The sequence below is a fragment of the Oncorhynchus mykiss genome, chromosome 20 (genome assembly GCF_057628025.1).
Source record: "Oncorhynchus mykiss isolate SJ-2025 chromosome 20, ASM5762802v1, whole genome shotgun sequence".
Classification (NCBI taxonomy): domain Eukaryota; kingdom Metazoa; phylum Chordata; class Actinopteri; order Salmoniformes; family Salmonidae; genus Oncorhynchus; species Oncorhynchus mykiss.
Window position 1 is genome coordinate 44,388,580 of NC_143041.1, and position 23,574 is coordinate 44,412,153.

Sequence of the window (23,574 nt, forward strand, 5' to 3'; positions counted from 1 at the left end):
TGATGCCTCCGAAATGGCACCCTATTCCCTATATATATAGTGCATTACTTTACACTAAGGCCCATTGGGGCTTTGGTCCAAAGTAGTGCACTTATATAGGGAATAAGAGTGCCATTTGGGACAAACCCTCTGACTGGCATGAGCATGGATAATTACGGCCTCCTTACAGCTCCTGACAGTATGCTCCTCACAGTAAAGACTTAACAGACCTCACTTAATATTTCATCGATTTGCCCAATCATATTTTCTTTCTAAACTGAAGGCTATTAATGTTTAAGCATCCAAGCGTTGTGTGTGTATGTCAGGACCAAATAAACAATGTTACTAATTACTGAGAGAGGTTATGAGCATCTGAGCTTGATGCTATCGTACACTGACCACTGAAGTGGTCTCCGAACAAGGGTACCTATCTGTGGTTGTAGTGTGTGCTGACGCTAAAAAAAGGAGATGAGATTTTGAGAACAGTTGTAATATTAATGTTGTGGAGGCAGATAGGGTAGAGGAAAAAGGCATCTCATTTCACATGGGGCCAATCTTAAAGCTCATTGTATATGGGGATTAATAATTAGGATACAATGCCCAATCACCAAGTGCTTACAGGCCTAGAAAAAAAGCATGCCTTTTACCATATATATAACTTTGAAAATAAATATTGGAATAATCTAGTTTTAGTTCCATACATCGTCACTAGCTCTTGTTACAACATGGATTTGTCAAATTAGTGAAGATTAAACTCTGAAATATAGACAGGAAACATCTGCCTTCATCCCTAGACCTTTAACTACTTCATATATTTTATTAGTTAAGAGCACTGTCCCTTTGCTCTGTATGGACATTAGAAGAATGCCACCCTAAGTAAGGTTTTAAGTATGACGGTGTCAGCTGAAACTGCAATCCCTCAGGCTCCATGAGACAGGAGAGCTAAAATGTATGTCTGTGGGGATTTACCCCAAGGCTATAGCCATAATGTCCTCCCTCTCGGGAAGGTAGTTGGATAACGCAGGCAAACGTCTTCTTTAAAATGCTTTCTACTTCCCAACCTCCAATCTGTCAGGAGAACTCAATTTCACTTTCAAAATGACCTGCATATGTGAGAGACACAGAAAGGTTGTGTTAAAATGGGGCTAGCTGAGGTAATTGTTGTGTTAAAATGGGGCTAGCTGAGGTAAATGTTGTGTTAAAATGGGGCTAGCTGAGGTAAATGTTGTGTTTAAATGGGGCTAGCTGAGGTAAATGTTGTGTTTAAATGGGGCTAGCTGAGGTAAATGTTGTGTTTAAATGGGGCTAGCTGAGGTAAATGTTGTGTTTAAATGGGGCTAGCTGAGGTAAATGTTGTGTTTAAATGGGGATAGCTGAGGTAAATGTTGTGTTTAAATGGGGCTAGCTGAGGTAAATGTTGTGTTTAAATGGGGCTAGCTGAGGTAAATGTTGTGTTTAAATGGGGCTAGCTGAGGTAAATGTTGTGTTAAAATGGGGCTAGCTAAGGTAAATGTTGTGTTTAAATGGGGCTAACTGAGGTAATTGTTGTGTTTAAATGGGGCTAGCTGAGGTAAAGGGTAAAGTTTTGGTTGTAATCATACATTGTGCATTACTTGAAAAGAGACACTTCATGATCAGAAGTATGTGGACATCTGCTCGTCAAACATCTCATTCCAAAATCATGAGCATTAATATGGAGTTGGTCCCCCTTTGCTGCTATAATAGCCTCCACTCTCCTAGAAAGGCTTTCCACTAGATATTGGAACATTCCTGCAGGGACTTGCTTCCATTCAGCCACAAGAGCATTAGTGAGGTCAAGCACTAATGTTGGGCGATTAGGCCTGGCTCTCAGTCGGCGTTCCAATTCATCCCAAAGGTGTTCGATGGGGTTGAGCTCTGTTTAGAGCCCTGACAATGCGCAAGTTCTTTCACACCAATCTCAACAAACCATTTCTGTATGGACTTTGTGCATGGGGGCATTGTCATGCTGAAACGGGAAAGGGCCAAACTGTTGCCACAAAGTTGTAGCACAGAATTATCTAGAATGTCATTGTTATGCTGTAGCATTAAGATTTTCCTTCACTGGAACTAAGGGGCCTAACCCAAACCAATGAAAAACAGCCCCAGACCATTATTCCTCCCTCCACCAAACTTTATAGTTGGCACTATGCATTCGGGCAGGGAGCGTTCTCCGGGCATCCGCCAAACCCAGATTTGTCGGTCGGACTGCCAGATAGTGAGGCGTGATTCATTGCTCTAAACCACTCTACCGACGCTTGGCATTGCGCATGGCGATCTTAGGCTTGTGTGCGTGCGGCTGCTCAGCCATGGAAATGTATTTCATGAAGCTCCCGACGAACAGTCAACGTTACTTCCAGGGGCAGTTTGGAACTTGGTAGTGAGGACAGCCATTAGACGTTTCCACTTCACAATAACAGCACTTGACCGGGGAAGCTCTAGCAGGGCAGAAATTTGACGAAATGACCTGTTGGGAAGATGGCAGCCTATGACGGTGCCACGTTGAATGTCACTGAGCTCTTCAGAAAGGCCATTCTACTGCCAATTTTTGTCTATGCAGATTGCATGGCTGTGTGCTCAATTGTATACGCCTGTTGTGGCTGAAATAGCCAAATCCTCTCATTTGAAGGGGTGTCCACATACGCTTGTATATATAGTGTATGTTAAACATTTATTTTTGTAATGAGGCTTGCTTCCTTCTTATGGCTAGAAATAAGCTTGTTCAGGCCACTTTTCTCTCTGTTATTGATTATGGTGACTTGTTTTATATGCATGCAACCTCCTCTGTCTTACAGAAACTGGACTCTGTTTATCATGCAGCCTCCTCTGTCTTACAGAGACTGGACTCTGTTTATCATGCAACCTCCTCTGTCTTACAGAGACTGGACTCTGTTTATCATGCAACCTCCTCTGTCTTACAGAAACTGGACTCTGTTTATCATGCAGCCTCCTCTGTCTTACAGAAACTGGACTCTGTTTATCATGCATTCATGTGGTTCATTACAATTGCCAAGTCTCTCACCCGCCATTGCACATTGTACCAACTGGTAGGTTGGACCTCACTTTATATGCGCAGAAAGATACGTATGTGTTCATCTACAAAGCCCCTCTGTAGTCTGGTCTCCTTCACCACTAGCAGTTACCATACCCGGTCTGCTAGGTGTTTGCTATTTAAAGTCCCCAGGACATTTACAGAATTAGGCAAGACTGCCTTCTCGGCTTGTGTACAGGACGCATGGAATAGTCTACAATCCTTGCTTCATCTAGATATGTTAGTGTCACTAAATTAATTTTAAATATTGACGGGAGACTCTGTTACAGAGGAGTGTTAATGCTTTATTTAGGATGGATCATGTTGTTGTATTGTTGTAATGTTTTAATTCTGTAATGTATTGATTGTTGCTGCCTTCTTGGCCAGGTCTCCCTTAAAAAAGAGACTCTGGGTCTCGATGGGCTTTTCCTGGTTAAATAAAGGTTAAATAAATTTAAAAAATAACATTTTAGGATAATACATTTTACGAAATTGGCCTTGCGCTCACAATGGTTGATCATCACAAAGAACCACTTTCATTGGCCCTTGTAAATTCACAGCAAAGTTGCCACATAAATACTGTAATTTTGCTTTACAGTAGGGATGCTGTATAATGTTTTATACTAAGAAACACAGTTCTGTATTATTACAATAACATTAATATGCTGGCAGTATAATCCTGTAAATTTACATCTACAGTATGTTACCGTGATGAGTTTTACGATACCACTACACTTACTGTAATCTATTTTCTGTGATTACAATTCATTAATTCATGTTTGAATTAATTAATTCAATTCATTGAGGGGAGGCAGGGTTTGTACGTTACTGTAATTGCAAGGGATTGGTGCAAGCAGGTTGACTTCTAGGTAATGTGTTTACATATTACAGCATATCAAATATATATTAACGTTTGGCTTTAATATTCTCTTACACTTCAAGAGGCCTCAATACTCTAATAAAAATCATCAGCTGGAGCACCTTTATTTGACCAATCAAGAGCAAATTTTTATTTACAACGCCGGCCTGACGTAGTGTTGTTTTTTTTTAATGCTCTGTAGGAAGGTGAGAGGAAGAGCAGAACAGGTGTTAATATAAGAGTGAAAACATTTAGTGGTTTTTACACCAATCCCCCCCCCCCCCCCCCCAACCCCCCACCCATATTTCATTACCAAGCGCGTTTCACCACTCACTCAGTGGAGGCCTGTCACTTCAATCTGCGCTCCCCGCCATTACTGGTGAGTGAGGCACAGACTATGTCTGCCAAGAGAGCTATCTCTCACAGTCTCAGACACGGTGAGTCCCAAATGGAACTCTATTCGTTATATAGTGCATTACCTTTTGACCAAGGGTCCATCTGATTATTAGTCATTCACTAGGGTCGGGAATATGGTGCTATTTGGGACGTAGTCACTGTCCAGCCCTACACCGCCGCTCGCCTCAGCTGCACTGTTCCCCACATGACGTGTGTCACGGTGCGGACGAGTGCGAGCTGACGCTGTGCGACTTTGTCTCGTGACCCATAAGGGCTCTGTGGAAATAGAGTTCATCTCAGCCAGGAGGAAATCACCAAGGAGGGGGTAGATGTGACTTGTTACTTCAGTGACACTTCACATTCTCTCTTTGTCGTCATCAGGCTATATCGCCGTGTCCTTTTCTCAAATAGCACCCTATTCCCTACTTTTGATCAAAACCAAGTGCACTATGTAGGAAAGAGGGTTCTATTTGGGACAGATCCTATATATAATATCTCTACAGCTGATTCTACTGACTCTACTTCCAGGGATAATTTCTATAGTTTTTGACTTCATAAAGGTGTTTCTAAAAGTGTGTTTTAACTTTTTTTTTTTACCAGGGGGCAGGTAGCCTAGCGGTTAGAGCATTAGGCCAGTAACTGAAAGGTCACTGGTTTCAATACCCCAGCCGACAAGGTGAGAAAAATGTTGATGTGCCCTTGAGCAAGGCACTTAACCCTAATTTACTCCAGGGGCATCGTACTACGATGGCTGACCCTGTAAAACAACTGTAAAACAACACATTTCACTGCACCTATCTGGTGTATGTGACAATACAGCTTTTTTTGTCTCTTTTAAAATATTGCAACACGTACTGTAGGCTATGTGTTTCATTATTTTCACTACGTAGATTGAGTGGAGTTGAAATTGTTCTGAATGACATGGGTCTCAGATCCAAATAAAAATAAATGTTTTATTTATTTTTTAAATTCGAATTAGTAAATATTTATTCTGACTAGCTACTGTACATTGTAGATTTATCACTGTGATGGATGGATTTTAGATTCACTTTCCACATCACTTTCCACATGAAAGATAAAACCTCAGTAGCATATAAAATCCATGCATTTTAGAACATAGGAGTTGACAGCTCAACTGAGTGGAAACTCTGTTAGAAGCTGGGCATTTTAAATGGGCTATTCCAGCATTCCCTTTAGTAAGAGCACTGTAGCTCCTAGCTGTGAATGAGCATTCACTCCCTCCCGCTCCGCTCCAGCAGGCAATGGAATCAGGCAATGGCTTTGAACCCCCCCCCCCCCCCCCCCATCATACAAACTGACAAAGGCATGCCTTTCAAAAACCCACAGCCAATCTGTTGATCATTACTTATTTACAAGGGCCGTGGGGCCCCCAGGTCCTGTAGAAAACACATGGTGTACGTAACCAGATGTTTTTTCTATCAGCTTGTAGAAATAAAGTATCCCTTAGGCTACTGCAAACAATCGCTTCTTCGAGTTCACAGTGCAGGCAGCCAGACGATGCACCTTAGTATTTCATGAAAGATTAGGTATTATACAGTATTGGATCAGATCCACCTGTATACAGTATTATATCAGATCCACCTGTATACAGTATTAGATCAGATCAGTATACTGTATTAGAATCAGATTCACATATATACAGTATTAGATCAGATTCACCTGTATACAGTATTAGATCAGATCAGTAAAACAGTATTAGAATCAGATTCACATATATACAGTATTAGATCAGATTCACCTGTATACAGTATTAGATCAGATCAGTAAAACAGTATTAGATCAGGTCGGTATAAAGTATTAGATCAAATCAGTGTACAGTATTAGATCCGATCGTTATACAGTACTAGATCAGATCCACCTGTATACTGTACTAGATCAGATTCACCTATATACAGTATTAAATAAGTTCCACCTGTATACAGTATTATATCAGATCAGTAAAACAGTATTAGATCAGGTCGGTATAAAGTATTAGATCAAATCAGTGTACAGTATTAGATCCGATCGTTATACAGTACTAGATCAGATCCACCTGTATACTGTACTAGATCAGATTGGGATACTGTATTAGATTAGGTCTACCTGTATACCCAGCACTATTAGCATGGCTAACAGCGGAGTATGATAGGATAGGATGAACTTTAATGTCCAGAGGGTAAAAATTGTCTTAGACAACACAGTGCCGAAGTAAACAAAATAAACACTGAACATACACACTGTGGTGCGTTAGCGTCCATTTAGCTCAGGGCTATAACATGAAAAGTTTGAATAGTATTAAAAGATCCCCAGAGCTTTCCAGGAGCCAGGGAAACCTCCGAAAGCGCTACTGTACAGCTCTGACATTCACTTTGAAGCTAATCAGACGAGGCCAAATGCCTCCAAATAAATTTTACCAGTCAAACAGATCATAGAAAACATGCATAAATTACGTGGCGAACAGGGACGTGGTTTAGTTACCTGTACAAAGATGATTTTCCTCATGTAAGCAGGTGAGCAAATGCTTGTTGGTAACTGTAAGACTGTAGTATTATCTTAACTAGCATCGAGGTACCTTCAATTACAACTTGCTTTTACACAAAGTATATACAATAGCAATGTACAGTAGAATTCAATCATATTTTATGCAGAGAGTTTTACAGTTGTTCCATACTCTGCGATGTGACTTCCCTCTGATCTGGTTTGTCTATTACCTTTCCCCTTGAATGATAATGGCTCTTCTATTCCTTCTAATGGCCTCGTGTTGAATAGCAGTTCCTATCACCCGTCAAAATCAATAAACACTCAATTAATTCCATGGGACAAGATAAAAGCAAGGTAGCATTTGATTTTCAGTTTGGATGGCGATGAGGCATATCACACGTGGTCTTGTGAACCAAAAATAGAACTCAAAGGGATCGCTACAATAGAGTTGCCGGGGGCGATAGAGCCACAGGAGTCTCTCTGATTGGTTGGTGCTGTCATTAGTGTCACTGATGTTTAAAGGTCCAGTACATGTGGATGGGACTGGGAGGGGTGACAGTTGAGGCCTTAAAGCTAGAGCATTACTCAAACCGCTTCTCGTGATCGGTCTGTCTCTCTCATGAAATAAATATTGAAGCTTATGTCTTGTCTTTTTAACAGCTGACAAATTGACAGCGTAGAAATGTTTCAGCTTTAGAGAGTTCTCTGTCTCGCTCTCGTTCTTATTCTGTGTAATGTGTATCATCAAGGAAGTTACGACTTGTGACTGAATTCAGGAAGGTGAGCCTGTGTCAAATTTTGCAGACTTGGATTTAAGAAGAAAAAAAAGTGAAGCTAGTGCGTTAGCGTCCGGTTCAGCTACAACATGAATAGGTCTTAGTCTGATTAAATCAAAATGGTATCTCATACACTGCTGTTGGCGGGAAACATGGGAAAGTTATGCATCTTGTAAATTTGATAAACTTGTTCTCCCAATTTGGAGACAAGCAGGAGAAAAAAAAATCACTTGAGTCAGCATCGTTCACACCCTCTTAATTAAGCCTCACTCATCTCCTTAAGAAAAAACAAATGAGTCAGCATGGTATCGTCCTCCAGGAAGTAGTGTCTCTATTATCCCCCTCCGTTATCTCAGCCAATCAGGGATCCTGCCTTTCTCCCTACATAGCTCAGTGCTTTCTCCTTGGCTAAACTAGGCTCATAATAATTTTTACAAAATTCATACAGTATTAACAAATCCCAGACCAGTCTGTAATCAATGCATACGAAAGTTTCCATGTTCAAGAAGGCATTTCTGCAAAAACAAATACAAATATATATATTTTTTTAACGGCCCTACTGTGAAGTAGAAAAGAGCGTCAACCGCCTACGATCCTGAATCCGGGCACATATAAAGAAACACTAACGGAACAGTACTGATAGATAATGTTCTCTTGAAGCTGTTGTCTTACCTCATCATTTTTGGTGAACCGTTGGGTGAGTTCCTCGTGTTTCCATTGCCTTGTTTCTTTTTAGGCGAAACAGCTGACTGCTGCTCTTCTTCCACTGCAATAACAGGCGAGAGTGGGAGAAGCCAAGGAATGGCTAGGTGAGATCACATACAGGAAGTCTTATACATTTACTGTAAGTTAGTACACCAAGACGACACAGGACAATCGGTTCAAAAGTCAGAGAAGGTCCCAAAGCAAAAGAGGCAAGACAAGTTAGAATCAGGAACAGGAGACTAGAGGAACAGGAGACCACAGGGTGAGGAAGGGGAAAGGACGGGACGGATGTAATGCATGATACAGTACGACCTGACAAATCCCCCAAATGCAACTCAATAAAAATGCATGTGAACATCGTCTGCATTAGTTTAAACATAATGATTCAACATGCCATCACCATCATGCTTCTCATTTAATATACCATTGATTTACTGTAAATCTGACTTATTATAAAATGGACTTACTGTAAATCTGACTTATTATAAAATGGACTTACTGTAAATCTGATTTACTGTAAATCTGACTGATTATAAAATGGACTTACTGTAAATCTGACTTATTGAATATCTTACAGTATCCTACATACTGTGCGTATAATATGATAACAACACAGTATCTATTTTATTAGGGAAGTCAGTTTATTAGGCAAGAACAAATTCTTATTAACAATGACGGCCTAGGAACAGTGGGTTAACTGCCTTGTTCAGGGAGTTAACCCACTACAGATTTTTACTTTGTCAGCTCGGGGATTCAATCTAGCAACCTTTCGGTTACTGGCCCAACACAATAACCACTAGGCTACCTGCCGCCCCAGTATTTTAACATCACACGAAAAACCAAGCCCACATTTTAATGGCATTTACAAATGATACTTTTCCATTTCTAGCTTGATACTGTATATATCTGTTCAAGTTTTGTATATAAATTGTAATCATCCTCAAGCCATTTCTGAATCATTCTAGTTTAAAAATGCACAATGGAATCAACCCCTCGGAATAAGTATCACTAGGAGTGTGTGACTGACTGTGACACATGCATTAACCCCAGTATGTATGCTAATTCAGTAGACATATGTCCATGTCCTATTAAATCATTACATTAGAAACTTAAAATAACTGCCCAGGGAAAAGCACTTGTAAAAGTTCATTCTCTGTTAACTTATATGCAAATAATGTTGTTGACTCTTTAAGTGTATTTGTGGCCAAAGCATGGATAGGAGAAAAAAACCACTTCAATAATCTCATCTCAAACTTGTATCTCAAACAGATCGTTTAAAAAAGGTATGCTATTTCCTCATAGAACATGATGTCCTCTCTCTGAGGTGGATGAGCTGGCCAATCAACTGTCTAGAGGAAGATGAGCTGGATAATCAGCACTCTACTCACATGAATATTTTTTATGAAAGCTATAGGCCCACAGCATTCTGTTGTTGTGGTATGCCCACACCATTATGTTGTTGGGGTAAGCCCACACCATTCTGTTGTTGGGGTACGCCCACACCATTCTGTTGTTGGGATACGACCCACACCATTCTGTTGTTGGGGTACGCCCACACCATTCTGTTGATGGGGTACGCCCACACCATTCTGTTGATGGGGTACGCCCACCCCATTCTGTTGTTGGGGTACGCCCACACCATTCTGTTGTTGGGATACGACCCACACCATTCTGTTGTTGGGGTACGCCCACACCATTCTGTTGATGGGGTACGCCCACACCATTCTGTTGATGGGGTACGCACATACCATTCTGTTGTTGGGGTACGCCCACACCATTCTGTTGATGGGGTACGCCCACACCATTCTGTTGATGGGGTACGCCCACACCATTCTGTTGTTGGGGTACGCCCACACCATTCTGTTGATGGGGTACGCCCACACCATTCTGTTGTTGGGGTACGCCCACACCATTCTGTTGTTGGGGTACGCCCACACCATTCTGTTGATGGGGTACGCCCACACCATTCTGTTGATGGGGTACGCCCCACACCATTCTGTTGTTGAGGTACGCCCCACACCATTCTGTTGATGGGGTACGCCCCACACCATTCTGTTGTTGGGGTACGTCCCACACCATTCTGTTGTTTGGGTACGCCCACACCATTCTGTTGATGGGGTACGCCCACACCATTCTGTTGTTGGGGTACGCCCACACCATTCTGTTGATGGGGTACGCCCACACCATTCTGTTGTTGGGGTACGCCCACACCATTCTGTTGATGGGGTACGCACACACCATTCTGTTGTTGGGGTACGCCCACACCATTCTGTTGATGGGGTACGCCCACACCATTCTGTTGATGGGGTACGCCCCACACCATTCTGTTGTTGGGGTACGCCCACACCATTCTGTTGATGGGGTACGCCCACACCATTCTGTTGTTGGGGTACGCCCACACCATTCTGTTGATGGGGTACGCCCACACCATTCTGTTGATGGGGTACGCCCACACCATTCTGTTGTTGGGGTACGCCCACACCATTCTGTTGATGGGGTACGCCCACACCATTCTGTTGTTGGGGTACGCCCACACCATTCTGTTGTTGGGGTACGCCCACACCATTCTGTTGATGGGGTACGCCCACACCATTCTGTTGATGGGGTACGCCCCACACCATTCTGTTGTTGAGGTACGCCCCACACCATTCTGTTGATGGGGTACGCCCCACACCATTCTGTTGTTGGGGTACGCCCACACCATTCTGCTGTTGGTGTACGCCCACACCATTCTGTTGTTGGGGTACGCCCCACACCATTCTGTTGATGGGGTACGCCCCACACCATTCTGTTGTTGGGGTACGACCCACACCATTCTGTTGTTGGGGTACGCCCACACCATTCTGTTGTTGGGGTACGCCCACACCATTCTGTTGATGGGGTACGCCCACACTATTCTGTTGTTGGGGTACGCCCACACCATTCTGTTGTTGGGGTACGCCCACACCATTCAGTTGTTGGGGAACGCCCACACCATTCTGTTGATGGGGTACGTCCCACACCATTCTGTTGATGGGGTACGCCCACACCATTCTGTTGTTGGGGTACGCCCACACCATTCTGTTGATGGGGTACGCCCACACCATTCTGTTGTTGGGGTACGCCCACACCATTCTGTTGTTGGGGTACGCCCACACCATTCTGTTGATGGGGTACGCCCACACCATTCTGTTGATGGGGTACGTCCCACACCATTCTGTTGTTGGGGTACGCCCACACCATTCTGTTGATGGGGTACGTCCCACACCATTCTGTTGTTTGGGTACGCCCACAACATTCTGTTGATGGGGTACGCCAACACCATTCTGTTGTTGGGGTACGCCCACACCATTCTGTTGATGGGGTACGCCCACACCATTCTGTTGTTGGGGTACGCCCACACCATTCTGTTGTTGGGGTACGCCCACACCATTCTGTTGATGGGGTACGCCCACACCATTCTGTTGATGGGGTACGCCCACACCATTCTGTTGTTGGGGTACGCCCACACCATTCTGTTGATGGGGTACGCCCACACCATTCTGTTGATGGGGTACGCCCACACCATTCTGTTGTTGGGGTACGCCCACACCATTCTGTTGATGGGGTACGCCCCACACCATTCTGTTGATGGGGTACGTCCCACACCATTCTGTTGATGGGGTACGTCCCACACCATTCTGTTGATGGGGTACGTCCCACACCATTCTGTTGTTGGGGTACGCCCCACACCATTCTGTTGATGGGGTACGCCCCACACCATTCTGTTGATGGGGTACGTCCCACACCATTCTGTTGGTGGGGTACGTCCCACACCATTCTGTTGTTGGGGTACGCCCACACCATTCTGTTGATGGGGTACATCCCACACCATTCTGTTGATGTGGTACGCCCACACCATTCTTTTGTTGGGGTACGCCCACACCATTCTGTTGATGGGGTACGCCCACACCATTCTGTTGTTGGGGTACATCCCACACAATTCTGTTGATGGGGTACGCCCCACACCATTCTGTTGATGGGGTACATCCCACACCATTCTGTTGATGGGGTACGCCCACACCATTCTGTTGATGGGGTACGCCCACACCATTCTGTTGATGGGGTACGCCCACACCATTCTGTTGATGGGGTACGCCCACACCATTCTTTTGTTGGGGTACGCCCACACCATTCTGTTGATGGGGTACGCCCACACCATTCTGTTGTTGGAGTACATCCCACACCATTCTGTTGATGGGGTACGCCCCACACCATTCTGTTGATCGGGTACATCCCACACCATTCTGTTGATGGGGTACGCCCACACCATTCTGTTGTTGGGGTACATCCCACACCATTCTGTTGTTGGGGTACATCCCACACCATTCTGTTGTTAGGGTACGCCCACACCATTCTGTTGATGGGGTACATCCCACACCATTCTGTTGTTGGGGTACATCCCACACCATTCTGTTGATGGGGTACGCCCCACACCATTCTGTTGATGGGGTACATCCCACACCATTCTGTTGATGGGGTACGCCCCACACCATTCTGTTGATGGGGTACGCCCACACCATTCAGTTGTTGGGGTACGCCCCACACCATTCTGTTGATGGGGTACATCCCACACCATTCTGTTGATGGGGTACGCCCCACACCATTCTGTTGATGGGGTACGCCCCACACCATTCTGTTGTTGGGGTACGCCCCACACCATTCTGTTGTTGGGGTACGCCCACACCATTCTGTTGATGGGGTACATCCCACACCATTCTGTTGATGGGGTACGTCCCACACCATTCTGTTGGTGGGGTACGTCCCACACCATTCTGTTGTTGGGGTACGCCCACACCATTCTGTTGATGGGGTACGTCCCACACCATTCTGTTGATGGGGTACGCCCACACCATTCTGTTGATGGGGTACGCCCACACCATTCTGTTGTTGGGGTACGCCCACACCATTCTGTTGATGGGGTACATCCCACACCATTCTGTTGATGGGGTACGCCCACACCATTCTGTTGATGGGGTACGTCCCACACCATTCTGTTGATGGGGTACGCCCACACCATTCTGTTGATGGGGTACATCCCACACCATTCTGTTGATGGGGTACGCCCACACCATTCTGTTGATGGGGTACGCCCACACCATTCTGTTGTTGGGGTACGCCCACACCATTCTGTTGATGGGGTACGCCCCACACCATTCTGTTGTTGGGGTACGCCCACACCATTCTGTTGATGGGGTACGCCCCACACCATTCTGTTGTTGGGGTACGCCCACACCATTCTGTTGATGGGGTACGCCCCACACCATTCTGTTGTTGGGGTACGCCCCACACCATTCTGTTGTTGGGGTACGCCCACACCATTCTGTTGATGGGGTACATCCCACACCATTCTGTTGATGGGGTACGTCCCACACCATTCTGTTGGTGGGGTACGTCCCACACCATTCTGTTGTTGGGGTACGTCCCACACCATTCTGTTGTTGGGGTACGCCCACACCATTCTGTTGATGGGGTACGCCCCACACCATTCTGTTGATGGGGTACGTCCCACACCATTCTGTTGTTGGGGTACGTCCCACACCATTCTGTTGATGGGGTACGTCCCACACCATTCTGTTGTTGGGGTACGCCCACACCATTCTGTTGATGGGGTACGCCCACACCATTCTGTTGATGGGGTACGCCCCACACCATTCTGTTGATGGGGTACGTCCCACACCATTCTGTTGATGGGGTACGTCCCACACCATTCTGTTGTTGGGGTACGCCCACACCATTCTGTTGATGGGGTACGTCCCACACCATTCTGTTGATGGGGTACGCCCACACCATTCTGTTGATGGGGTACATCCCACACCATTCTGTTGATGGGGTACGCCCACACCATTCTGTTGATGGGGTACGCCCACACCATTCTGTTGTTGGGGTACGCCCACACCATTCTGTTGATGGGGTACGCCCCACACCATTCTGTTGTTGGGGTACGCCCACACCATTCTGTTGATGGGGTACGCCCCACACCATTCTGTTGTTGGGGTACGCCCACACCATTCTGTTGATGGGGTACGCCCCACACCATTCTGTTGTTGGGGTACGCCCCACACCATTCTGTTGTTGGGGTACGCCCACACCATTCTGTTGATGGGGTACATCCCACACCATTCTGTTGATGGGGTACGTCCCACACCATTCTGTTGGTGGGGTACGTCCCACACCATTCTGTTGTTGGGGTACGTCCCACACCATTCTGTTGATGGGGTACGTCCCACACCATTCTGTTGATGGGGTACGCCCACACCATTCTGTTGATGGGGTACATCCCACACCATTCTGTTGATGGGGTACGCCCACACCATTCTGTTGATGGGGTACGCCCACACCATTCTGTTGTTGGGGTACGCCCACACCATTCTGTTGATGGGGTACGCCCCACACCATTCTGTTGTTGGGGTACGCCCACACCATTCTGTTGATGGGGTACGCCCCACACCATTCTGTTGTTGGGGTACGCCCACACCATTCTGTTGATGGGGTACGCCCCACACCATTCTGTTGTTGGGGTACGCCCCACACCATTCTGTTGTTGGGGTACGCCCACACCATTCTGTTGATGGGGTACATCCCACACCATTCTGTTGATGGGGTACGTCCCACACCATTCTGTTGGTGGGGTACGTCCCACACCATTCTGTTGTTGGGGTACGTCCCACACCATTCTGTTGTTGGGGTACGCCCACACCATTCTGTTGATGGGGTACGCCCCACACCATTCTGTTGTTGGGGTACATCCCACACCATTCTGTTGATGGGGTACGCCCCACACCATTCTGTTGATGGGGTACGTCCCACACCATTCTGTTGTTGGGGTACGCACACACCATTCTGTTGTTGGGGTACGCCCCACACCATTCTGTTGTTGGGGTACGTCCCACACCATTCTGTTGTTGGGGTACGCCCCACACCATTCTGTTGTTGGGGTACGTCCCACACCATTCTGTTGTTGGGGTACGTCCCACACCATTCTGTTGTTGGGGTACGTCCCACACCATTCTGTTGATGGGGTACGCCCCACACCATTCTGTTGTTGGGGTACATCCCACACCATTCTGTTGATGGGGTACGCCCCACACCATTCTGTTGATGGGGTACGTCCCACACCATTCTGTTGTTGGGGTACGCACACACCATTCTGTTGTTGGGGTACGCCCCACACCATTCTGTTGTTGGGGTACGTCCCACACCATTCTGTTGTTGGGGTACGTCCCACACCATTCTGTTGTTGGGGTACGTCCCACACCATTCCAACAAAGAAAAGCTGTTTTTAACATTGGAAGGAAAACTATTTCATAGGTCATATTTCATAGAAATCTGAGAACACCGGGCAGTTCCTTTAAGATGCTTCTACTGCTGGCTATGCAAATCTCTCAGAACGTTCATCTAATTAAGATAATAAAGCATAAATATCACAGAGGTGACATCATAAATATGGGCCCTTTGTTCCAAAGTCTGAATGCATCGGAGATGGCTGGTCTTTTAGTTTCCTCTCTCTTCTCAGGGCCTAATGACGCTGACTGCCGATGCCCTTGGCTCGTGTAATTAGATTGGTCTGAGTGCCACTATGATTTATTCACAGCTCAGCTGCCCCTTGGACACTGTCTTTACCACTACATGAAACTACACCGACCCAGGGCTCTTCTCTTCGCCCGAAAAAAAAAGAATGGCAAGTTTCGCCTTCCAGTGAAAATGAATCAGGCTAATTCTTTACGCTAGCTGATATCACATTTCTACACGTGAAGAGAAAGCCGAAAGAACAGCTCCTCAGTGCAAGTTCAGTGAAAATGAAATAAAAACAGCAAGTTGACATCTAGCGACTCCTGTGGTTGGCTGGGCGCAGTGCGCGCTGACACAGTCGCCAGGTGTACGGTGTTTCCTCCGACACATTGGTGCGGCTGGCTTCCGGGTTAAGTGGGCATTGTGTCAAGAAGCAGTGCGGCTTGGTTGGGTTGTACTTAGGAGGACGCACGGCTTTCGACCTTCGCCTCTCCTGAGTACGTACGGGAGTTGCAGCGATGAGACAAGACTGTAACTACCAATTGGATACCATGAAATTGAGGAGAAAAAGAGGTAGTAAGCAACAACAACAAAAAATGTAAAAAAATATCCTGGTCCTCAGATGGGCTAACCTCCAATCGCAATGCTGCCGGGCTGTTTATCTATGACAGTATAATGGAGACAGTAGTGAAGCAAAGGTGGAGTGGCTGGAGATTCCTCAGTCAGTGTGTTCAATATTTAGTCGTTCCCAGCTGACAGCTGCACACACTGGGTCATTAGCAAGGAATGTTACACATGCAACCACTCCACCCCAGCAGTACAGCCTCTGCCTCAGTCACAAACACATGCGTTGTGGTCGAGCAGGGCAGAGTAAAGCCTAGTTACACCAGACCTCAAGGGGGCTTACAACCCCAGGGCTCTACTCCAGCCTAGCAGCAGCCTGAGTGTTGTGATGTTAGCTAGTATCATTGAGGTTAAACCCGAGGGGGCTTGCATCTACTCCACTCAGCTACAGTCTAAAACACAACACGTTGTGTGTTGTTATCCTAGTGGTGAGCAGGGGCCAAACTAGCCACGCCGTGCTGCATGGCACCACAAGTAGGGTTCTCACATGTACAGTGTGGTGTTACTGGAGTGACATCTGTATTTAACTAGCAGCCTGCTGGCATCCTCTGCTGCCAGCCCCCTTGGGCCAGCTCTCGGAGGCTATACATTAACACTGAGGGCCTGGAAGACTGCAGGCTTCCTTTACAGTTGTTGACTAGAGGAATTGACCCAGACAAGACAATACTACTCCACTGTTGCTGCTTTATGGTGGGCTGCGCTGGTTGTGGAGTTGTAGTGCAATTATTGTTTACCTTCATTTAATTAGCCAAGTCAGTTAAGAACAAATTCTTATTTAGAATGACGGCCAGCCCCGGGCCAAACCCTAACCCGGATGACGCTGGGCCAATTGTGCGCCGCCCTATGGAACTCCCAATCATGGCAGGTTGTGATACAATCTGGAATCAAACCAGGGTCTGTAGTGACGCCTCTAGCACTGAGACGCAGTGCCTTAGACCGCTGCCCCACTCTGGAGCCCCGAATAGACTGGTTCTGATAGGTTGACCTTTTGATAAAGGGGTCGTCTTTAACTGTCGGACAGAGAAGAATGAAAATCAGCACTAGAGAAGAACCATAGATTATAGTCTATACAGTCTATACGGATAGTCTATACAGTCTATACTGATAATCTATACTGTCTGTAAATTAGGTGCTGTGCGGTTGAATTCAACTGACTTTATAATGGACCGACTATCAGCGGGAATTGTATTTTACAGACGTGTCATTCACCATTATGTTAAGTCGGGGATCATTCTTTATGGCATAAAAATATGAATAGTTCAATAATTAAGACACTCATTGTTATTAAACACCACGTAACCACTAGAAGTAGACTCTTAAAATGAAAATGTTAGATGTGACATTTACTTTGCTGTTCATAATAAACATGAATTAATCAACAGCAGGGCTTTCAGGTGTTTAATTGTTCTATTCTACTATGAGAATTATCGCAACAGACATTTACAACCGGCACCTGAAAGGAAGGAACTTAACATATTTTATCACAACAAATCTAATAAATTGAATATTTTGAATCCCTAATCAAAGCTGCAAAATAAATGTGTTTATTTAGTTTTGACTTATCTAGTGTTAAAAAGATACTTTTTTTTTTTTTATTATGACAAACAAATCTAACAATACCCTCAGGAGAAAGAAAATATATTTCCACTTCTCCCAAAGCTAGCTGGGATCAGAAGCCAATTTGTATAGAGATGATTATTTAAACGGTCAGCTGTCCAACACATTACCGTTCTGGCTCTAAACCTCCTGCACTCATCTGTCCCACGTCATACACGCACAGCTTTACAGGAGGGACAACACATTACCGTTCTAGCTCTAAACCTCCTGCACTCATCTGTCCCACGTCATGCTTTACAGCAGGGACAACACATTACCGTTCTGGCTCTAAACCTCCTGCACTCATCTGTCCCACGTCATACACGCACAGCTTTACAGCAGGGACAACACATTACCGTTCTGGCTCTAAACCTCCTGCACTCATCTGTCCCACGTCATACACACACAGCTTTACAGCAGGGACAACACATTACCGCTCTGGCTCTAAACCTCCTGCACTCATCTGTCCCACGTCATACACACACAGCTTTACAGCAGGGACAACACATTACCGCTCTGGCTCTAAACCTCCTGCACTCATCTGTCCCACGTCATACACGCACAGCTTTACAGCAGGGACAACACATTACCGTTCTGGCTCTAAACCTCCTGCACTCATCTGTCCCACGTCATGCTTTACAGCAGGGACAACACATTACCCTTCTGGCTCTAAACCTCCTGCACTCATCTGTCCCACGTCATTCACGCACAGCTTTACAGCAGGGACAACACATTACCGTTCTGGCTGTAAATCTCCTGCACTCATCTGTCCCACGTCAGACATGCACAGCTTTACAGCAGGGACAACACATTACCGTTCTGGCTCTAAACCTCCTGCACTCATCTGTCCCACGTCATGCTTTACAGCAGGGACACCACATTACCGTTCTGGCTCTAAACCTCCTGCACTCATCTGTCCCACGTCATACACGCACAGCTTTACAGCAGGGACAACACATTACCGTTCTGGCTCTAAACCTCCTGCACTCATCTGTCCCACGTCATACACACACAGCTTTACAGCAGGGACAACACATTACCGTTCTGGCTCTAAACCTCCTGCACTCATCTGTCCCACGTCATACAAACACAGCTTTACAGCAGGGACAACACATTACCGTTCTGGCTCTAAACCTCCTGCACTCATCTGTCCCACGTCATACACACACAGCTTTACAGCAGGGACAACACATTACCGCTCTGGCTCTAAACCTCCTGCACTCATCTGTCCCACGTCATACACGCACAGCTTTACAGCAGGGACAACACATTACCGTTCTGGCTCTAAACCTCCTGCACTCATCTGTCCCGCGTCATGCTTTACAGCAAGGACAACACATTACCGTTCTGGCTCTAAACCTCCTGCACTCATCTGTCCCACGTCATACACGCACAGCTTTACAGCAGGGACAACACATTACCGTTCTGGCTGTAAACCTCCTGCACTCATCTGTCCCACGTCATACATGCACAGCTCTACAGCAGGGACAACACATTACCATTCTGGCTCTAAACCTCCTGCACTCATCTGTCCCACGTCATACACGCACATCTTTACAGCAGGGACAACACATTACCGTTCTGGCTCTAAACCTCCTGCACTCATCTGTCCCGCGTCATACACGCACAGCTTTACAGCAGGGACAACACATTGTGGCAGATGTCCTGACTTTCTAAGACCCTCTACTCTAGATGGTCTATAGTAACGTTGTCTCGTCATCCACTACTTGGAATGAATTGTGAAATCGGAGAGAATAACGCTCAATAACTATGTTTTGTCATTGTCAATCTAAAAAGAAAAATCGAAACAAGTGAATAGCTTATTCGGGTGATTGGTTCTGATAGCCGTTTGATTGGTTCTGATAGCCGTTTGATTGGTTCTGATAGCAGTTTGATTGGTTCTGATAGCCGTTTGAATGGTTCTGATAGCCGTTTGATTGGTTCTGATAGCTGTTTGATTAGTTTTGGTACCTGTTTGATTGGTTTTGGTACCTGTTTGATTGGTTTTGGTACCTGTTTGATTGGTTTTGGTAGCTGTTTGATTAGTTTTGGTACCTGTTTGATTGGTTTTGGTACCTGTTTGATTGGTTTTGGTACCTGTTTGATTGGTTTTGGTACCTGTTTGATTGGTTTTGGTACCTGTTTGATTGGTTTTGGTACCTGTTTGATTGGTTTTGGTAGCTGTTTGATTGGTTTTGGTACCTGTTTGATTGGTTTTGGTACCTGTTTGATTGGTTTTGGTACCTGTTTGATTGGTTTTGGTACCTGTTTGATTGGTTTTGGTACCTGTTTGATTGGTTTTGGTACCTGTTTGATTGGTTTTGGTACCTGTTTGATTGGTTTTGGTACCTGTTTGATTGGTTTTGGTACCTGTTTGATTGGTTTTGGTACCTGTTTGATTGGTTTTGGTACCTGTTTGATTGGTTTTGGTAGCTGTTTGATTGGTTTTGGTACCTGTTTGATTGGTTTTGGTACCTGTTTGATTGGTTCTGATAGCTGTTTGATTGGTTTTGGTACCTGTTTGATTGGTTTTGGTACCTGTTTGATTGGTTTTGGTACCTGTTTGGTTGGTTTTGGTACCTGTTTGATTGGTTTTGGTACCTGTTTGATTGGTTTTGGTAGCTGTTTGATTGGTTTTGGTACCTGTTTGATTGGTTTTGGTACCTGTTTGATTGGTTTTGGTAGCTGCTTGATTGGTTTTGGTACCTGTTTGATTGGTTTTGGTAGCTGTTTGGTTAGTTTTGGTACCCGTTTGATTCACCAGACATAACTGTTATCTGAGAACTACAGCGCTTTACTCTACAGTGCAGTGATCTTAGCACTAATATCCAGAGATACACTACCTTAGAGCAGTAGCACCATCTACTGCTCAAATTAAAACGAATACTCACTGAAACATAAAGTACTGGGATAAAAGTGAAAAACACACATCGTTCTGTGTTATAAAAATGTAATGTTATCATGAAAGACATACGTAGTTAATTTGCCTCACGTACCATGACAGCCTACTATACAGTATTTTCTGTCACAGGGCAACATCAGACATACACTAACCTCCCTCCTAAAGACACACAGACCAGTCCAGTAATAGACCGTGTCTTTTTCAACGTCAGTGGTTGGAGGATGTGGGATTATTGAGCAGTGAAACACAGCTACTGGCGAGCTGGGTTGAGGTCAATTATTTTCAAATTATGTCAATTCAGGAAGTAAACAGAAATTCCAATTGGATTTTTTTTTTCTCAAAGAAATTTAGGAAAACTGGAATTGGAAATTCAGTTTACTTCCTGAAAGAATTATTTAACTGAAATGACCCCAAACCTGCTGACGAGCAAACAGGAAAATATGGAGAGTTAGATAGACACAGTCAGAAAGATGTAGGCAGGGAATGGACAGGGGACTGAGAGGAGGGTTAACGACGTTAAGAAACAAATTTAATAACAAAAACATACATGGAAATCAAAACTTACTTGATTTGATATATCCGTTATAGTTATTTTTTGCTGAGAAAGATGCAAAGACAATGAAAAGTTACAGGGTTGTTGCAATGAGCGCAAATTATATAGCCTGATAATACAGGGTATAACGGAAGGTTATAATGTCAGTTATAAAGCTGCTGTTGGGTTCAATCTCTTTAAGGCACTTCTGAACTGAGGTGTGCCTTGAAGACAAAATGGACCAAGCAATGGAAAATAACAATTGGTTAGTAAAAAAATAAGGATGTTTCAATGACTTGCGGTGAGGCCGTCAGCTTAGCCAGATCTCACCAGATTGACTTCAGTATTCAAAATGTTTCCAGATCCCCAAGACGTTAGGAGATGCGCCCCCAAACCCGCACCCCACAAAGGTTTAATAATGAAGTCAGACTGTGATACTTCCTTGGTCAAGGGAGCTGAAATTATGAATGGTTAACTTAACATGATAAACCTTATTGTTACTGACACATACAGTACCTCATACATTGTGATGGAGACCTATAGAACAGGATATTTACCAAGGAAAGGTTTTGGGGAAGTAGGTTTCCCCACTCCCCATGACAAAGAGTATCCCAGATTCCACATGATTTACTTTCTTTAAGTCAGCTTTTGGACCCCTGTAGAGTCCAACATATTCATCAATGCCTTACCTATTGGACCCCTGTAGAGTCCAACATATTCATCAATGCCTTACCTATTGGACCCCTGTAGAGTCCAACATATTCATCAATGCCTTACCTATTGGACCCCTGTAGAGTCCAACATATTCAACAATACCTTACCTATTGGACCCCTGTAGAGTCCAACATATTCAACAATACCTTACCTATTGGACCCCTGTAGAGTACAACATAACGCTCAGGTTTTTTAGCTAATGGCAGGACAGTGAGGGGACATGTTCAACCAGGGAGCATGCTGGTCCTGGCATCTGTCGCCTGCGATTGGCCGGCACAGAACTAACAGGCTAGCATCTGTCCCACAACAAGAGAATGAAAAGAGGGACACCTAGTCAGTTCTGAATGCAGTGAACCGAAAAGTGTCTTTCACATTTAACCCAAATCCTCTGAATCAGAGAGGTGTAGGGGGACAGCCTTAATCGACATCCACAGCACCTAAGGAGCAGTTGTTGACGGTTAACTGAATTGCACAAGGGAGGAATGGCAGATTGTTTTACCTTGCCGCCCCGGGGAGTCTAACCAGCAACCTTTTGGTTACTGGCCCAACGCGCTTAACCGCTACGCTACCTGCCACCCGAAGAAGAGAGAGAGAGAGAGATGGGGAGAGCGATGGAGCGGGAGAGAGAGAGAAATGGAGAGAGCGATAGAGTGAGAGAGAGAGAGAAATGGAGAGAGAGATGAAGCGAGAGAGAGAGAGAAATGGAGAGAGTGATAGAGTGAGAGAGAGAGAAATGGAGAGAGAGATGGAGCGAGAGTGAGCGAGAGAGGGAGAGGAGGGGAGAGGCTCTGGGAGGCCTGGGGTTAGGAACTGTCACCCTGAGTTTCATGACAACTGGTAACACTCTCAAAATGAAAATGCAAACATAATTTTCATGTCAGCCCGCATGAGGCCCTGCTCTCAGCGTTCAGCACTCCGTGTAGACAGCGACTCTGGAGCATTCTCTGCTAACTTAGCCATGCAGCCAGACTACGGCTAGCCAGCTAGTCACATCCACAACAGCCCTAGCTGGAAGACATGCTGCAGCTGAGGGGAGAGGACAGCCCCCAGAGACTAGACTATCTGCTTTTGATTTTAAAAAATAAATACGTTTGTTTATTAAACAAATGTGGACTGACTTTATGTTTCAAAGTAACATGTACCAACACATTGCATATTCTGCTCTTCCCATGCCACGCAACATACACCAGTGTGGGTTGATGACGTCATGCTCCGACGCACTCAGAGGAGATACAAAATGCCTTAGTTATCTGAGACCCCCCCCCCTCGGCTCCATGTCTGTATTTCTGTCTGTAGGGACTTGTTTCTTGGCAAACTGTGTTGTCTTTACAGCCCCTTGAATCTGCAAGCATCTACTGTAATTGAGGGAGGGTGATTCAGGTCACTAGTAAAAAAATGTAAAAATCCTACGGTTGGTAACACATGGGCTAC

The 23,574-nt window shown here is 45.2% G+C and overlaps 1 protein-coding gene across 4 annotated transcripts in view; it reads right to left on the reverse strand.

The window, feature by feature from the left end:
• The window catches only part of LOC100301650 (calcium-activated potassium channel subunit alpha-1a), a 204,527-nt gene that overhangs the window by 26,336 nt on the left and 154,617 nt on the right, over positions 1–23,574 (reverse strand). For 2 of the 4 annotated variants that reach the window (XM_090213114.1, XM_090213113.1), the window contains 2 exons: positions 21,463–21,495; positions 8,213–8,306 (listed from right to left, as the gene is read on the reverse strand). In XM_090213114.1, the coding sequence (XP_090069240.1) occupies positions 8,213–8,306; positions 21,463–21,495 (127 nt within the window). The remainder of the gene's footprint in view (positions 1–8,212; positions 8,307–21,462; positions 21,496–23,574) is intronic. The other 2 variants (XM_090213112.1, XM_090213111.1) reach the window with 1 other exon arrangement.